The sequence below is a fragment of the Culex quinquefasciatus genome, chromosome 3 (assembly GCF_015732765.1).
Source record: "Culex quinquefasciatus strain JHB chromosome 3, VPISU_Cqui_1.0_pri_paternal, whole genome shotgun sequence".
Lineage (NCBI taxonomy): Eukaryota > Metazoa > Arthropoda > Insecta > Diptera > Culicidae > Culex > Culex quinquefasciatus.
Window position 1 is genome coordinate 44790604 of NC_051863.1, and position 15156 is coordinate 44805759.

General features: G+C 42.1%; 1 protein-coding gene across 4 annotated transcripts; it reads right to left on the reverse strand.

The window, feature by feature from the left end:
* Positions 1-610: 610 nt before the first annotated feature.
* Positions 611-14895, reverse strand: LOC6046883 (actin cytoskeleton-regulatory complex protein PAN1). Of its 4 annotated transcripts, XM_038262522.1 has the most exons (5): positions 14726-14895; positions 14230-14668; positions 12685-14173; positions 2494-3242; positions 611-2434 (listed from the first exon to the last, which is right to left on the reverse strand). In XM_038262522.1, the coding sequence occupies exons 2-5, from the start codon at positions 14659-14661 to the stop codon at positions 863-865; spliced, it is 4242 nt and encodes a 1413-aa protein (XP_038118450.1). In that variant the 5' UTR covers positions 14662-14668; positions 14726-14895; the 3' UTR covers positions 611-862. The 4 variants fall into 4 exon arrangements, with proteins under 4 accessions (XP_038118450.1, XP_001864011.2, XP_038118451.1 ...); XM_001863976.2 differs by lacking the exons at positions 12685-14173; positions 14230-14668; positions 14726-14895 and adding exons at positions 3387-5219; positions 5288-5457; XM_038262523.1 differs by lacking the exons at positions 12685-14173; positions 14230-14668; positions 14726-14895 and adding exons at positions 3387-5222; positions 5288-5457.
* Positions 14896-15156: the final 261 nt, after the last annotated feature.

Below are 15156 nucleotides of genomic sequence, written 5' to 3' on the forward strand. Positions count from 1 at the left end.
AATTCGAACTGTCAAAAATCCACCAATACTTTTGGACCACAGATCCACCAATACTTTTCTACCACAGATTTTTGTGAGATCAATGTGGTAGATGCTTTGGTGGATTTTTGACAGTTCGAATTATTTCGAGAAAATCCACCGCGGTTAACCAAATCAAATTAACAAATGCCCTCAAGTCGCTTCAACGCTTTAATGGACTGTAATTAAAATCTGGAGTTTTTTTTTTTTTTTTTTTTGGAAGGTCCAATAAACCAAATTTTCAGTTTTTGCTTTTTGGGTGTTTTTGGAACCGCCTTGAGTCAGGGGTAATATTGAACCTTTCAAAAAAAAACTCCAGAAATGTTACATTTTAATGCATAACTTCGACGAACACAACCGGCGGCGTGCCTTCCGATAAACGATAAAAAAGGAATGACTGCCAGCGAATGGAAAGTACGCAAAAAAACAGTAACAATCTAGCCGAGCAACCATGTGACCCCGCTGCCTGCAATCGACTCTGAATTTAAACAATCACTCACCCCATGCACATGAACGACACAAAAAAAACATGAAAATTAACAAGCAGCGCACTGATGATAAAAAGTAAGTTTCCTAAATTTAAACTCTAACATTAATTTTGTCGTTAAACGTAGTTTTTATTCTTGAATTTACAGCGTGATACCACACCGGTGTGGTATGTCAAAGGCGTGTGAAAGTTAACTGTAACAACAGTTCCGAACAGAGCTCGGAAAACAATATCATCAGACTTCTTGTCAAAATCTTGCAAACGCAAACAAAAAAGAAAGAAAGGCCTTAACCTTACGCGGCAACGTGTCTCTTCGTTCGTCCACCCAGTGGACGAGACAACAGTTTTCCCGCCTTCTTAACGCCTAGCCGAGCAGGACAGCTCGTTCTCCCGGTACTTGAGCCGGATCTTCTCCAGGTCCAACCCCAGCTTGGACTTCATGAGCTGCTCGACAAACTCGGACAGCGCGTCCGTGTCGACAAAGGGTTCTTTGCCGGGGGCCACACTAAGAACTAGCCGGTAGGTCAGCTTGGCCACGTCGACCGAACGGGAGCACCGCACGCAAAACTTGATCAGCCGATTGATGGACGGAATTTCGTAGTGGTAGTCCTGGACCTGGGCGAATTGTTCAAACCACTGGAGGAATTGTGGAATGTCATCGCCGGTGTCGAGCATCAAGGTGATGAGGACGTTGATTTGGTCAAAGTTGATCTTTCGGTGTTTTTCCAGCACGAGTTGGACCGCCTTGGAGCGGGTGAGCGTGCCGTTGATGGTTAGGCCATCGACGATGTAGCGATAGTGGGAAAAGGCGCGCTTGGACTGCTCGCAGTGTGGAACGGCGTCGACCAGCTGGTGTCGCATGTTGCGTCGGCCCATGACCTCAGTGTAGACGGGGAAGTAGCGCAAGAACAGACTGTCCTGGCCGACGATGAACTGGTAGGTGGTCATCACCACGTCCTGGGCGCTTCCCAGAAGCATCTGGAGCAGGCTCGATTCGTTGGGCAGCGTGTGCGAGTACTGGCACGGATTCTTGATGCAGCGACCTTTTAGGTGGTCGATACAGCCAAAGATTTGGCAAATCTGATCGGACACTTCGTCCGACTGGACGGGGTCCGGTGCGAATCGCGGTCCCGCACTCGACGATGGCGTCGGCTGCGGCGGAGGCATCATTTGCGCTGGCATAGGCTGTGGCTGCTGTGCCATGTTGGCGGCAGTCGGTGCCACCGACGGGCCAGGGAATGGCGCTTGCCCAGCGGGGTTCATCGCGGGGAACGGCATATGCTGCTGCATCATTTGCATCATGGTCACCTGGTACACCATCGAGAGCGAGTCGAAGAAGCGACTCGGGTTCATCATTGCAGTGCCGAGCATGTTGGCCGGGTTCATCAACGCCGAAATGTTCGGTTTCACGTCCATCTCCTGACCGGAAGCCGTGTAACCGCCGAGCTGCTGCTGCTGCTGCTGTGGGGGCTGGAACATGTTGCTGGCACTGGCTCGGTATTGTTGCTGCGGGGCCGGTACTTGCTCTGGCGGTCCGTACGTTGAAAATCCGTTCTCGACGGGCTGCGGCTGCGCCGGGGTTGGTGGCGCAACTGTTGGCTGTGGCGGCGGTTGAACGTTGTCATTACGAATGGTGCGCCGCATGATGGGCACTGGGCGAGCAGCAGGTTGGGGGTCGATGGTTGGAGCTGCCGCTTCCGGTCGATTCGGATTGCGCAACGGACTTCCGACGGTGACGGGGCGCCGCGCATCGGGAGCAACGACGTGCCGATCATTGCTGTAACCACCACTCGACGACCGACGGGTCTCATTTTCTTGGTAGTGCTGCTGCTCGTTGTCGTGCTGCGTCGATGAGGTGACGTCCTGCGGCGACCGGGACGGTTGCTTGGCAATCTTCGGAATGCGAAAGTTGGAGCGGACGCTTCGTTCCTGTGGAAGAAAGGCACATCTTTCAAAAACCATTTCAATAACCCCACAAGTGGACTCACCATTCGTTCGCGGGCCGCCGGATCAACCGGCGCACTTGACTCGAACTCAATCTCGTCCGCTCGCTGGAACAGCAGCTGTTCGATGACGGAACGTGCACGGCCGTTGCCAACCGGTCTCTGCGGCGATCGTTCCGGTGGCGTCGGAGGCAGGACCGCGTCACGACCGACCAGGACGACGCCCTCAAACTTGTTGTTGTTGTTATTGCTGGTGCGTAAATTGTTGCGCAGCTCGCGGCCATTCACGATGAGTTGGTACAACTTCTCAAAGTACTCCGAATGGAAGTCGATCTGGTCCAGGTCGATGCGCCACGACAGTCCTTGCAGCTCGGTCTGGCTCGCCTTGGACAGCGCGCGTTGCTTCTTCGGGGTGTTGCACTTGCTCAACTTTTCAATCTTGGCGTCCGTTAGCGGAGACAGAACCACGCGCATTTCGTCCGTCTTGGGTGGGGCCACTTCTTCCGGCGCCACTGGCAGCTGCTCCTCATCTCCTTCCCGGGCCGTGATCGTGCTGATCGTTCCGGCCAACGATGTTGACTCGGTCGCCGTGGTTTCGTACTCGCTGCTGCCGCTGCTGATGCGTGAGCGCTTCTTGCGACGCTTGATCTGGGGCTTCTTACCACCACCATTCGATGCGGTCTCTGTCGCCGGGGTCTCGTCCTTCTTGTCGTGTGTCGGTGACGAGCCAAAGTAGTCCTCGATGTGGTGCTTCGGGGCGCGACCACGCTTCCGGCCCGATTTCTCCGAAGGTGCTATTATTTTGAAAAGAAAGTAAAAACAGTTGAAAATTTTCGAAAATTAAGCAGTATACCAATCAAAGAAAACAACACAACTTCGATAGGGTGGCATGAACTCGATTTTAATACTAAAAAAAAAAAATCTCCCCACAATCTTACCCGGAGAGCGACCTTTGACAGAACCCAGCTTCTTTGGCTGCAACGCCACCTCGTCATCCGAGCTCATGGCGAGGTCGTTCTCGAGCGAGTGCATAATCTCCTGCTCAATCTTAGACTTCAGGCCGGAGGACTTGGACGGGCCCGGTTTTACAATCGGCGACGCAACGCCCACCTGGGGAAGGGCATCGATGAGCATGGTCTGTCGATGCGGAGGCGGCACCGGTGCCGTCACGTGCTTTTTGGGCACCTTCTCAAACAGCGGCATGCCATCGACCGTAATCGACACGGGAACCACTTCCGGATTATCGCTGTCGTCAAACAACGAGTTGATCTTAGGCTTGTGCGCCGTGGAGACGTGCCGGGAGGTGGACTTTTGCGACGGGGTCTTCTTTGGTGGATTGTCAGCCGGCACGTTGTACTCGCTCATGTTGGACGAAACCGTCGAGGCGATACTGCCACGCGACTTGGACTGGCCAATCGACGATCTGCAATCGGACGACTTTCGTGTGGGATTTCGTCGCTTCCTGGACGGCGGCGATGTGACGCTCTCCTCCAGACGGGTGGCGCTCTTGCGTTTGCGAAGTTCCATCCGGAAGCCCGTTTTGAACAGTTCTTCGTCCATGAACATACAGTCGTTCGAGTGAAGAGACTTGGACGAGGTAGCTGAGTTGACCGCCGCCAAGGACTCTTCGACGTCGATGGGAGCGGCCTCGATTACGCTGCACTCACTCTTGCTGCGCTGTTTGCTCTTCTTTTTGGATTTTTTCTTCGCTTTTTTCGGCTTCTTTTCCTGCACCACCTGCTCAGCCAAGTCATCGTCCGACGAAAGCACAATCGTGGGAATGTCTTCGACGTCAAGCAGGATACGCTCGAGCCGATCGCGGACCGGGCTCATGGGTTCCTCCTTGATCTGGATACGTCGTTCCAGCCGCTCTCGACGGTCTTCGTCGTCCGGCTCGTAGTCCATTTTGCCCAAGTTCTGCTGCAGGTCAAGCTTCAGCTGAAGAACATCCGGATCTTCCTGATGACGTCCGGACATTGCCCCAACGTTAGCCTCGACCGAGTCCGCTATGACCAACGGTTGCTCTGCGTCGCTGTCATCCTGCGACAAGTTCGGGGCCTCCACTCGGTCATCCTCGTCGCCCTTGTGCGATCGTTCATCACCAACTTGTCCCGTGGGCTCATCCTTCTTAACGCATTCCTTCCCTGACATATCCATCACGACCTGTTTCACCAACGGTTTGCTCAAAATCCGTTCGTTCTCCGTTTCATCACTGACATGGACCGAAGCCTCCAGCGTTTCCTCCACCTTCCCATCTCCCAACAGATCCTCAACACTCTCCTCGACAATCTGGATGACATCTTCGTCGTCGTCCGCTTCTTCAACCACATCCGGTGCCGGTGCTTCCTCTTCAAACCCTTCCAACGGCTCTTCGGTAGTACTTCCGCTCTCGTCCGCGTTATGCACGATCCGGACAACCTCCAGCACCTCCACCGTATCCCCTCTTTTTACTTCATCCGCCTTGCCCGTTCCGTCGTTCGCCTTTTTCTCCGGCAGCTCCACCTTTTTCGCGTCCTTCCGGCGAAACTCTTCCTCCATGTCGCTGTCAAAATCGTCCACGAAGCACTCGATCACGTCCAGGTCCAGGTTGTCATCTTCCTCGCCCGCCAGCAGCGTCTTCTCCTGCTCTTCCGTAATGCCGTACCCTTCGGACTCGGTCCGAACACGGGCCGGCCGGGAACCATCGCCATTCTTACCGTCACCGTCGTTTCGCTCCGCCTCTACGGCCGGTTCCGTCAAGTCGGACATCTTGAAATCTGCTGCTGCTGCTACTGCTTGAAGGCAAACAAAAGTTCTCAACATTTGCCCAACAATTTCGACGAAACTTTACCACATTTACCTGCCACGTCACGCCGGAACAATTTTCGCAAACTTTAACAAATAATACGCAACTTTAACCCACAAAATTTAATCGAAAAAAAAGCTTTCTCCCGTTAGTCACATTTTTAGTCCAATATCGCTGGTGAAGGCTGCCGTGATTCTCCTCTTTTGTTTCGGGTTGAGCAGCACGTCGCGATCGCGGACGAACGGGAAACTTAACGAAAGATTGTGCTGTCGACCCGGCGCATTTCAAGCGTACGCTAAACTGGGTTTGGTCAATTTGAAATTTAGAGCAATTCTCTGAGATTTCGCTCATTCGATTTTTTCTGTAATTTTTAATCCGGCTGAAACTTTTTTGGTGCCTTCGGTATGCCCGAAGAAGCCATTTTGCATCATTAGTTTGTCCATATAATTTTCCAAACAAACTTGGCAGCTGTCCATACAAAAATGATGTATGAAAATTTAAAAATCTGTATCTCTTGAAAGAATTTTTTAATCGATTTGGTGTCTTGGGCAAAGTTGTAGGTATGGATTTGAACTACACTGAAAAAAAAGTGGTACACGGTAATTTTTTTTGGTGATTTTTAATTTCACTTTTTATCACTAAAACTTAATTTGCAAAAAAAACACTATTTTTAATTTTTTTTTCTATGTTTTAGAGGACATTAAATGCCAACTTTTCAGAAATTCTTTGACCGAGTTATAATTTTTTGAATCAATAAAAAAAAATCAAAAAATCGAAATATTGGTCGCAAATTTTTTTCAATTTCATTTTTCGATAATTGAATTTGCAATCAAAAAGTACTTTAGCGAAATTTTTATAAAGTGCACCGTTTTCAAGTTATAGCCATTTTTATGTAACTTTTTTCAAAATAGTCGCAGTTGTGCACATGTTTGCCCACTTTTGAAAAAAAAAAATATTTTTGAAAAGCTGAGAAAATTCTCTATAATTTGCTTATTTGGACTTGTTGATACTACCTTTAGTTGCTAAGATATCCAGGTTTATAAGCGAAGATGGCGTTCGAATGGTGAACGTCCCAAATGTCAAAATCACGCAGTAGCACCAACATAAGAAAATAAAATGTGGCTGTCATACATGGAACACCTTTTTCGTAATGTTGGTACCACTGCGTGATTTTGACATTTCGGGCGTTCATCATTCGAACGCCATCTTCACTTAAAAATCTGGATTGCCATGCAAAGGGTTAAAAACAAGAAAATTGATGTTTTCTAAGTCTCACCCAAACAACCCACCATATTTTCTAATGTCGATATCTCAGCAACTAATGGTCTGATTTACAATGTTAAAACATGAAACATTCGTAAAATTTTCCGATCTTTTCGAAATTTTCATAAATTTTAAATCAAGACTAACATGTCAAAAAGACCAAACATTCAATATTGCGCCCTTTTAATATGTAAGTCTTGATTTAAATTTTTTGAAAATATTTTTTTCGAAGAGATCGGAAAATTTGACGAATGTTTCATGTTTTGACATTGTAAATCGGACCATTAGTTGCTGAGATATCGACATTAGAAAATATGGTGGGTTGTTTGGGTGAGACCTAGAAAACATCAATTTTCTTTGCATGGCAATATCTCAGCAACTAAGGGTCGTATCAACAAAGTCCAAATAAGTAAAATATAGAGAATTTTCTCATCTTTTCAAAAATATTTCTTTCAAAAATATTTTTTACAAAAGTGGGCAAACATGTGCACTATTTTAAAAAATTCAATAACTGCGACTATTTTGAAAAAAGTTACATAAAAATGGCTATAACTTGAAAACGATGAACTTCATCAAAATTTCACTAAAGTACTTTTTGATTGCAAATTTAATTTTACATCGAAAAATAAAGTTAAAAATTTTTTACGACGAATATTTAGATTTTTTGAAAAAAAAATTGTATTGATTCAAAAAATCATAACTCGGTCAAAGATTTTTGCCCATTCTGGAAATTTCTGAAAAGTTGGCATTGAATGTCCTCTAAAACATATAAAAAAAACAAAATAGTGTTTTTTGCAAATCAAGTTTTAGTGACAAAAAGTGAAATTAAAAATCACCAAAAAATTTAACATCGTTTTTTTCAGTGTAGTCCATATCCATACCTACAACTTTGCCGAAGACACAAAATCGATAAAAAAAATTCCTTCAAAACATATAGATTTTTGAATTTTCATACATCTTTTTTGTATGGACAGCTGACAAATTTGTATTGAAAATTATATGGACAAACTAATTATGCACAATGGCTTCTTTGGGCGGCATACCGAAGGCACCAAAAAAGTTTCAGCCGGATTAAAAAATACAAAAATTAAAATTAAAGAAAAAAGACCGATTCCGTAGAGAACTTCTCAGTACGCTGATACACACTACACTTAAAGTTAAAAATAGGCATCCTTCATGAACTTCACTCTTTAAGACTTTTTACCCTTTTTCCCAAAAAAAAAAAAATACTTTTCACCCTTTTTCAAGTACACCCGTCGATACCCTTTTAAGGAGGTATTAGACTATGACATACAAACAAACAAACTCGCACTTTTTGACTGCTTTGTTTGTTGGCCTGCATTTGTTTGCAGATACGGCCGCCGTGCATAAATTTAGTTTCGCATGAGTTTGCCGCAAACAAGTTTGCGATTTTGGCAAACTGTCAAACACCGAAAAGAGTGAGTTAAAAATGGTACATATGTCAAAAACAGTATACAAATGTATGCAAACCCGGTACCCTTTCAAAGCATGACGACGGGCCAAGTTGCAAAAAAGGGTACTTTTGACTTTGAGGGTAGGTTTTAGCCTGGGTGCTGAATAGTGATTCGCAAAACGGCCTCAATTTTGAACTGTCAAAGTGGAACCAATTTACTGTTCGCCAAAAGTAGAGAGAATTGTTATATGTTTATGTAAGGCATGCACTTCGGAAGAAACCGGTCAAGAAAAATTACAAATGGGCAGCAGCGGTAGCGAAAGCAAGTCCGAGAGGGTGACGAAAAGCCCCAAGAAAACGTCCCCTATCAGTACAGGGGCGCCGACTAGTCCAAAATGTTGGGGGGGGCACGGTTGTTTTCCGAAATCGATAAGTAAGAGTGGCGATTAGATGTTAATGTTTCTTGTATATCACGAATTTTGATAATTTTATTACGATGTGATACGATTTTTTTTCATCCGGAATTATTTTTTTTTTGAAAATAATAATTTATTAAAACGTGATTGAGAATGTTAATTAGGGGGATTTTTTTATATGTTTGAAAGGCGAATTCCTTCTCATAGGCATATTGTCACTTATTTTCTAGAAGTAACAGTCAATAATAAAAATAATCAGATATTTAGAAATTCAACAATACAAATACTCTTAAAAATAAAAATAAAAGTAAAAAGCCAAAATTTAGATCTTCAGAAATAAAAAAAAATACACATTTAAAAAAACATCAATTTTTTAAATCTGCAATTTAGAAAAAAACACAAAATTCAATATTCCAACATAAAAAAATAATAGTATAAAAATTCTAGGGTTAAATAAACTCATGGCTTGAAAATGTTAAGAAATCAAAAGCAGGAAATCAGAAATTTAAACAATCAGTAATTTAGAAATAACAATAAAATTCAATGTTTAAATAAATCAAAAATTTAAAAATAATGCTTTTGACAACAAATATTTTTTTAAAAATTTAAGTATTCAAGAATTTAAGAATTTAGGAATTTAAGAATTTAAGAATTTAAGAATTTAAGAATTTAAGAATTCAAGAATTTAAGAATTTAAGAATTTAAGAATTTAAGAATTTAAGAATTTAAGAATTTAACAATTTAAGAATTTAAGAATTTAAGAATTTAAGAATTTAAGAATTTAAGAATTTAAGAATTTAAGAATTTAAGAATTTAAGAATTTAAGAATTTAAGAATTTAAGAATTTAAGAATTTAAGAATTTAAGAATTTAAGAATTTAAGAATTTAAGAATTTAAGAATTTAAGAATTTAAGAATTTAAGAATTTAAGAATTTAAGAATTTAAGAATTTAAGAATTTAAGAATTTAAGAATTTAAGAATTTAAGAATTTAAGAATTTAAGAATTTAAGAATTTAAGAATTTAAGAATTTAAGAATTTAAGAATTTAAGAATTTAAGAATTTAAGAATTTAAGAATTTAAGAATTTAAGAATTTAAGAATTTAAGAATTTAAGAATTTAAGAATTTAAGAATTTAAGAATTTAAGAATTTAAGAATTTAAGAATTTAAGAATTTAAGAATTTAATAATTTAAGAATTTAAGAATTTAAGAATTTAAGAATTTAAGAATTTAAGAATTTAAGAATTTAAGAATTTAAGAATTTAAGAATTTAAGAATTTAAGAATTTAAGAATTTAAGAATTTAAGAATTTAAGAATTTAAGAATTTAAGAATTTAAGAATTTAAGAATTTAAGAAGAATTTAAGAATTTAAGAATTTTAAATTTATAGAACCTTAGAATTTTAGAATTTTAGAATGTTGCGTTTGAAAACTTGATGATTGTTTTCGCAAGAGTTTGCGTAAGTTTGATTGTAGATGAAGTGCTATGGGAAAAGTACCTTGGTTTTGTTTTTGGAACAACATGCACAGATAGAAATCTTATGAGCAAATCCGTAAAATCTATGTTGACGACATCTCTCAAATCATTCACCGATGCCTCTGTGCTCTTGTTCTAAGCTCACTGATTTTCCTAGAGAGCACATTGGTATAGATAAAACGTTGTCGATTTAGAAAAAAGCATCTAAATCCAGAAAATTGTAAACGATTTCTTTCAAAACTTACAAGAATTCTATCCGTGTGTACAAACAATGTTCCATTTAAGTTTTAGATATTATTTTCAATTATTTCCTTTTTTATATATTTGATATAAGAATATTTTTCTTCCAAAATTTCTGGGGGCACAATGTATGGGCTGCCCCCCCAGCCAAATTTTAGGGGGGGCAAAAAGTACCGTGCCCCCCCCAGAGTCGGCGCCCCTGTCCCCTATCTTTTGTTCTGCCGTTCGTAAAGCTGTTTCTTGACCCCCTTTCTTTTGAAGAGCATACCGGCCCTTAGCAAGAATGAAAAATGGGTGGCTTTTGAGAACCTGAAGTTGAAATTGAGAAATCTTAAGAAATTTGAAGGCAAGGTCGTCATTTTTTTTAAGTCATGAATGAAATTTGTTTATGGAGTCGATGCGGTTGTAGGTATCGATGCAGAAGCTGTCTTTATCGTTTGGTTCCTTTTAAAAACCTACTGGTTTAGTGAAAATCTTCTCTGTTTGTTGGATCAGCTTGCAGGATTCCAAAATCAGCCAGGAAATTTGCGACATCGCTTACACTCTCGCCGCAGTTCTTCGTCACCCATAAAAATTAAAAACCTCTTCTAACCGATTGAAACTTGAAAAAATACACAATTTTAAAGCTAAAAATGTAATAAACTAGACAAAATGAAACATGTACTACTGATTATAAAACAGCTCATTTATCAGTAAGAAAAATGTCATGCTTGTGCTTGAACAGCCTCCTACTTTGTAGATGTAAACAAAGTGGGATCATTCGAAAATTATGTTAAGCATTTTCTCTATTCATCACCCAGAATAAAATATTTAAAAAAAATTAAACCGTTAAAATTTAACAAAATTAAAACACTAATGGAAAAAAATAAAAATTTAAGCTTAAAAAAATTAATTTTCCAAAATAAAAAAAAATACATAAGTCAAACATTTAAAAAAATAGGCAAAAATCAAAAATTAAACAAAAATCTATTAGATTCATAAATCCTTATATTCTTATGATCTAAAATTCTTGAATTCTTTAGTTCATTCATTCTTAAATTTTCAAGCTTTGAATTTTTTTCTCAATGGAATTTTTTTAATGTCTGGAGTTTTTTTTTTTTTTTCGAAAGGGTCCAATATACCAAAATTTAAGGTTTTGCTTTTTGGGTATTTTTTAAAACCCATTGACTCACGGCGGTTTCAAAAACACAAAAATTTAAAATTTTCGAATTTCGACGCCAACATTTTAAAAAGCATCATGTACAAACCATGCGTTTTGAGAAAAACGCATTTGAATGTTGAGCATCCATTTTCAATTCCCATTTTAATATAAAAGCAAAATAAGATGTTCTAATCAAATTTATAGACATCACACCGTCTTTTCAGACTGAATTTACTAACTAACGGGACAAACACAGAACACCCAGAGGAGATGGGCGGGAATCGGCGGCCGAAGCCGCTATCCACCGCGCCACGGGGTCCTCATGATAACAAACGATGGAAAACGTTGCTTTTATTGATACTTGATCATCCAAATTCAATAAAACATTATTTCCGTAATTTTATTTGAGAAAAACAAACATAACTTCTTTTGAAATCACCAACGTCTATATCACCCTTCTGTCATTGAGGGGGACGCTTTGTTATGATTCGGTTTTCTTCGCCGAATGTACATGGCGCTTTGTTCATGTTGCTTTTTTTCCGTCACGAGGTTCATGTAGTCTTTTGTTTGACATGTTGACAGGGCTATATAAACAGAGACTGCTGATGGCAGAGATTTTGTTTATGTTACTTTATTTAAAATCATGATTAAACAGACTTTACTGAAGTAACTTTTGCTCATTTTTGGTGGAGAGGTAGCTTATTAGGAGTACTTTCAGAATATGCAATAACCCAGAAAGTGTCAAAATGTACATGATGCCTTTTGAAATGTTACCGTCGATTTAAGAATAAATACTTAAACTTTTTTAATTCTCGCTTTTGAATTGTAACTTTTGAATTTACAAATTTCTAATCTAATCTAACCCTAGCGCAGTCATCCTTTCGAAAGCATCCTGGAGAATGTTGGGGCGATTACTTCCTACATTCTTCTTTTTTTCCTTCATAACTTTTTTTTTAATTAGGTCCTTTAAGGTGCTGCGACCAGGTTAGGACTGAGGTTCAATAGTACAAAAAATTAATAAAAGAAAAAAAACGTAACTGACTTCCCTAGTAACATTTTTAAACTTACAGGTTTTATCATGTTTCTGGAAACCCTCATACGGCCTAAATAGGCTTTTATGGCCTATTTAAAACCTAAAATGTTACTAGGGTTAGATGATCATTTTCTCGTGCCATGTGTCAATACTTAGTGTGCGATCACGTCAATCTGTTCCTCAGCACTGCCTCAAGCGAACTCTGTGTTCTCGGTAAATGGACTACAGCTCCGACTCTCTGTACAGCTTCCGTTCACCTTTCTGCTCCTTCGGGGTTGCACCGGCGCCGGCTGTAAGTCGCATGACAAACACCTTTTGCGGGAAATAGAGAGACCAGATTTCTGGATGCAATCAAACTTCTGTGGCACTCAGAGGTGTGGTGACCTTTTTCCTTTGGAGCTGGTACTGACCCATTACCAGTACATTTTTTTTAACCTGACGCCACAGAACAATAGCTTTGTTGACTTACCCCTGTTTGCCGCCTGCTCCTCCTCCGCCAGCGACGGCATGTTCATGTACACCCCATCGGATGCGGCCAACGGTGACTGGCATGCCACCGTCGGTGGCTCCTCTTCCTCCTCCTCTTCTGGATCCGGTTCCGGCTGCACCTGCAGCTCGGTCAAAAAATACCCGTTGGGAGCAGGAGCAACGAGTCGCGCACGGGGTGCCCTTCGGCGCGCCCTGCGTGGCCTTAGCGGATACCGGCGGGTCCGGGCAAAGCTGGGAATGTACTCCTCGTCGGATTCGTACCGCTTGCTCTTCGATGGCTTCGGTGGTGGTTCCGGTACCGCTCGGGCGGGACGTCCCGGTCGTTTTTTGGGAGGAGGTGCCGGTGGTGGATATTTTGAACGGCCATAGACTATCCGGAAGCGTGGCGTTGGGGCTTTGGTTGGGCTGGATGGTTTTTGGTTGGACGGTGGCTTGACACTCACCGTGATGTTGAGTGGAGTCGCGGCGGCGGAGTTGGGCTCGTAGATCGTGTACGTGAAAAGTGGTTGCTCTGGGGGCTGTTCGATCTTGTCGGGAAGCGGCAGTTTTTCGTCTTCCAAAATGTTGTCCAACTCGGCCAGAAGAATTCGCTCGCAGTCGATGAGGGGCGAGTTCAGCAGCTTGTCTTCTTCGGTTGAGACTGTTGGAAACAGCACCTGGGACGGATTTTGCGGAACCGTTTCATCTTCAAGAAAGTCGTTGAGAAGATCTTCCAGGGCGATGTCGGTGTTGACAAACGGACCAGTTTCTTCTTCTTCCGCTTTCTGGTCGGAGGTGTCCGCCGGAGTTTCCAACTCTTTGGTGATTGTTGATTTTACGTAATCCGACTCGTTTGAACGCCTTCGGTTCGGACTTTGCTGCTTAGCTGGTGATTTGACCTTCGGCTCGACATCTTTCTGGTCTGGCGCAGGTTTTGCTTCGTCGGAATTTGCAACAAGATCTGTGGATTTAGAGCGTTTCTTGAGGTCGACGGGGAACGAATCTACGACCAACTCAGACTCGCTCGAAGACTCTCGCCGCTTGTAGCGCTTCTTCGACTTGCGTTTCTTTCTGCGGATCTTGAGCTTGTCCTGCTCCGCTTTGACTACCACGTATTCTGAGCAAACTGATGTGTTCGATGCGGAGTTTTTCGCTTTTCGTTTGTGCGTCGTCCGACTTTTCCAATCTGGAGAGGCTGCTTGCGCGTCTGGCTCTTCTTTCTTGAGTAGTTCAACTTCTTCGTCGGATGATGTCAGATCAATCGTCGGAATAGGTACCGGATTAATCTTAGGTTTGCTCTGCTTCACCGGGGTTGGGGGTTCCACCTTAATGACCACCATAGGTGGATCTGCTTTCTTTGGTTCGACTTTAGGTTCAGCCTCGATTTTAACGATAGGCTTCTCATCCTCTCCGAGGTCAATATCGTAATCAATTTCGCCGTTACTCTGGTAGAGATCTTTCTTCAGCTGCACGATGTCCGGGTCTTCGTTCTGCAAAATTCAAAATAATCAAAACAAACTCGAAATAACTTCCAAACATTCCTCACCTCACAGTCAGCCTCTTTCTTGGTGTTCAACCGTGCTTGCGTCATGGTCCGCTTGAAGCGCGAGTCTAACGATTCCTGGCTGTCCTCGCCAGCGACCTCGTCGTCATCCGACAGGTCAATCACGATCGCCGCGTCGAGCATCTTTTTCGTTGGCTTGGACTCTTTCGGCTCTACCGCCGAAGTTTCCTCCTTCTGACCACCACCTAGAGGCATCTCCTGGCTTGCTTCGATGTTCACGAAGGAACCGTTCTTCTTCGACGCGATCATTCGGCCTCCGTTCACGTCGTCAAAATCGTTCGTAAAGCAATCGCTCACGTCAAAGTCTTCCGTTTCGTTCCGTACCGGTTCTTTCTTCGCGGCAGACTCGTCGTCCCCGTTGCGTCCATTTTCACTGTTGCTGTTTTTGTTGCAATCCGTCTTTGATGGCGCCATGTCTGGTCTGCGAAAGCGGGGATTTTTTTAAAATTTCAAATAGCAGTTAAATTAAGTTACTTACCAAATATTACTGCGTAAATGGACAGCGTTCCAATAAAATTAATTCATACTCCTCCAGGTCACGTCACTTGTCCGGTAAGTGAAGATTTTTCTGTAAAATTCACGTTGTCGCCCATCAGATTCTGCGTTTGCTAAGATTGGGTTATCTTTTTTGATGTTTATCCTTTCAAATCAAAACACGATTCTTCAAAACTGCACACATTTGGGTTATAATCATAAATGTTTCGTTAAGTCTTCCTGCCATGGGTTATTTTTCAAAAAGACGTAAGGTCTCGGCGCACGTCACGACTTGGGTCTCAAAATAAAGATTAGATTGCTGATATTATTGTTTACAGCGATAAAGCTTATTAAATTATTTTTCTGAGTACGATGACCCTTTGTACGACCACAAAGAGTTTAAAATGGATTTTTAAATCAATTTTTGAAAAATTA

Excerpts from the sequence above, each read along its gene's own strand:
- LOC6046883 (XM_038262522.1), bottom strand. The coding sequence starts at position 14,661 with ATGGCGCCATCAAAGACGGATTGCAACAAAAACAGCAACAGTGAAAAT. Across the intron at positions 14,174-14,229 it reads AGAAAGAGGCTGACTGTGAG|AACGAAGACCCGGACATCGT; the intron begins GTGAGGAATGTT and ends TGAATTTTGCAG. Across the intron at positions 3,243-12,684 it reads GGAGCAGGCGGCAAACAGGG|CACCTTCGGAGAAATCGGGC; the intron begins GTAAGTCAACAA and ends TCAAAATAATAG.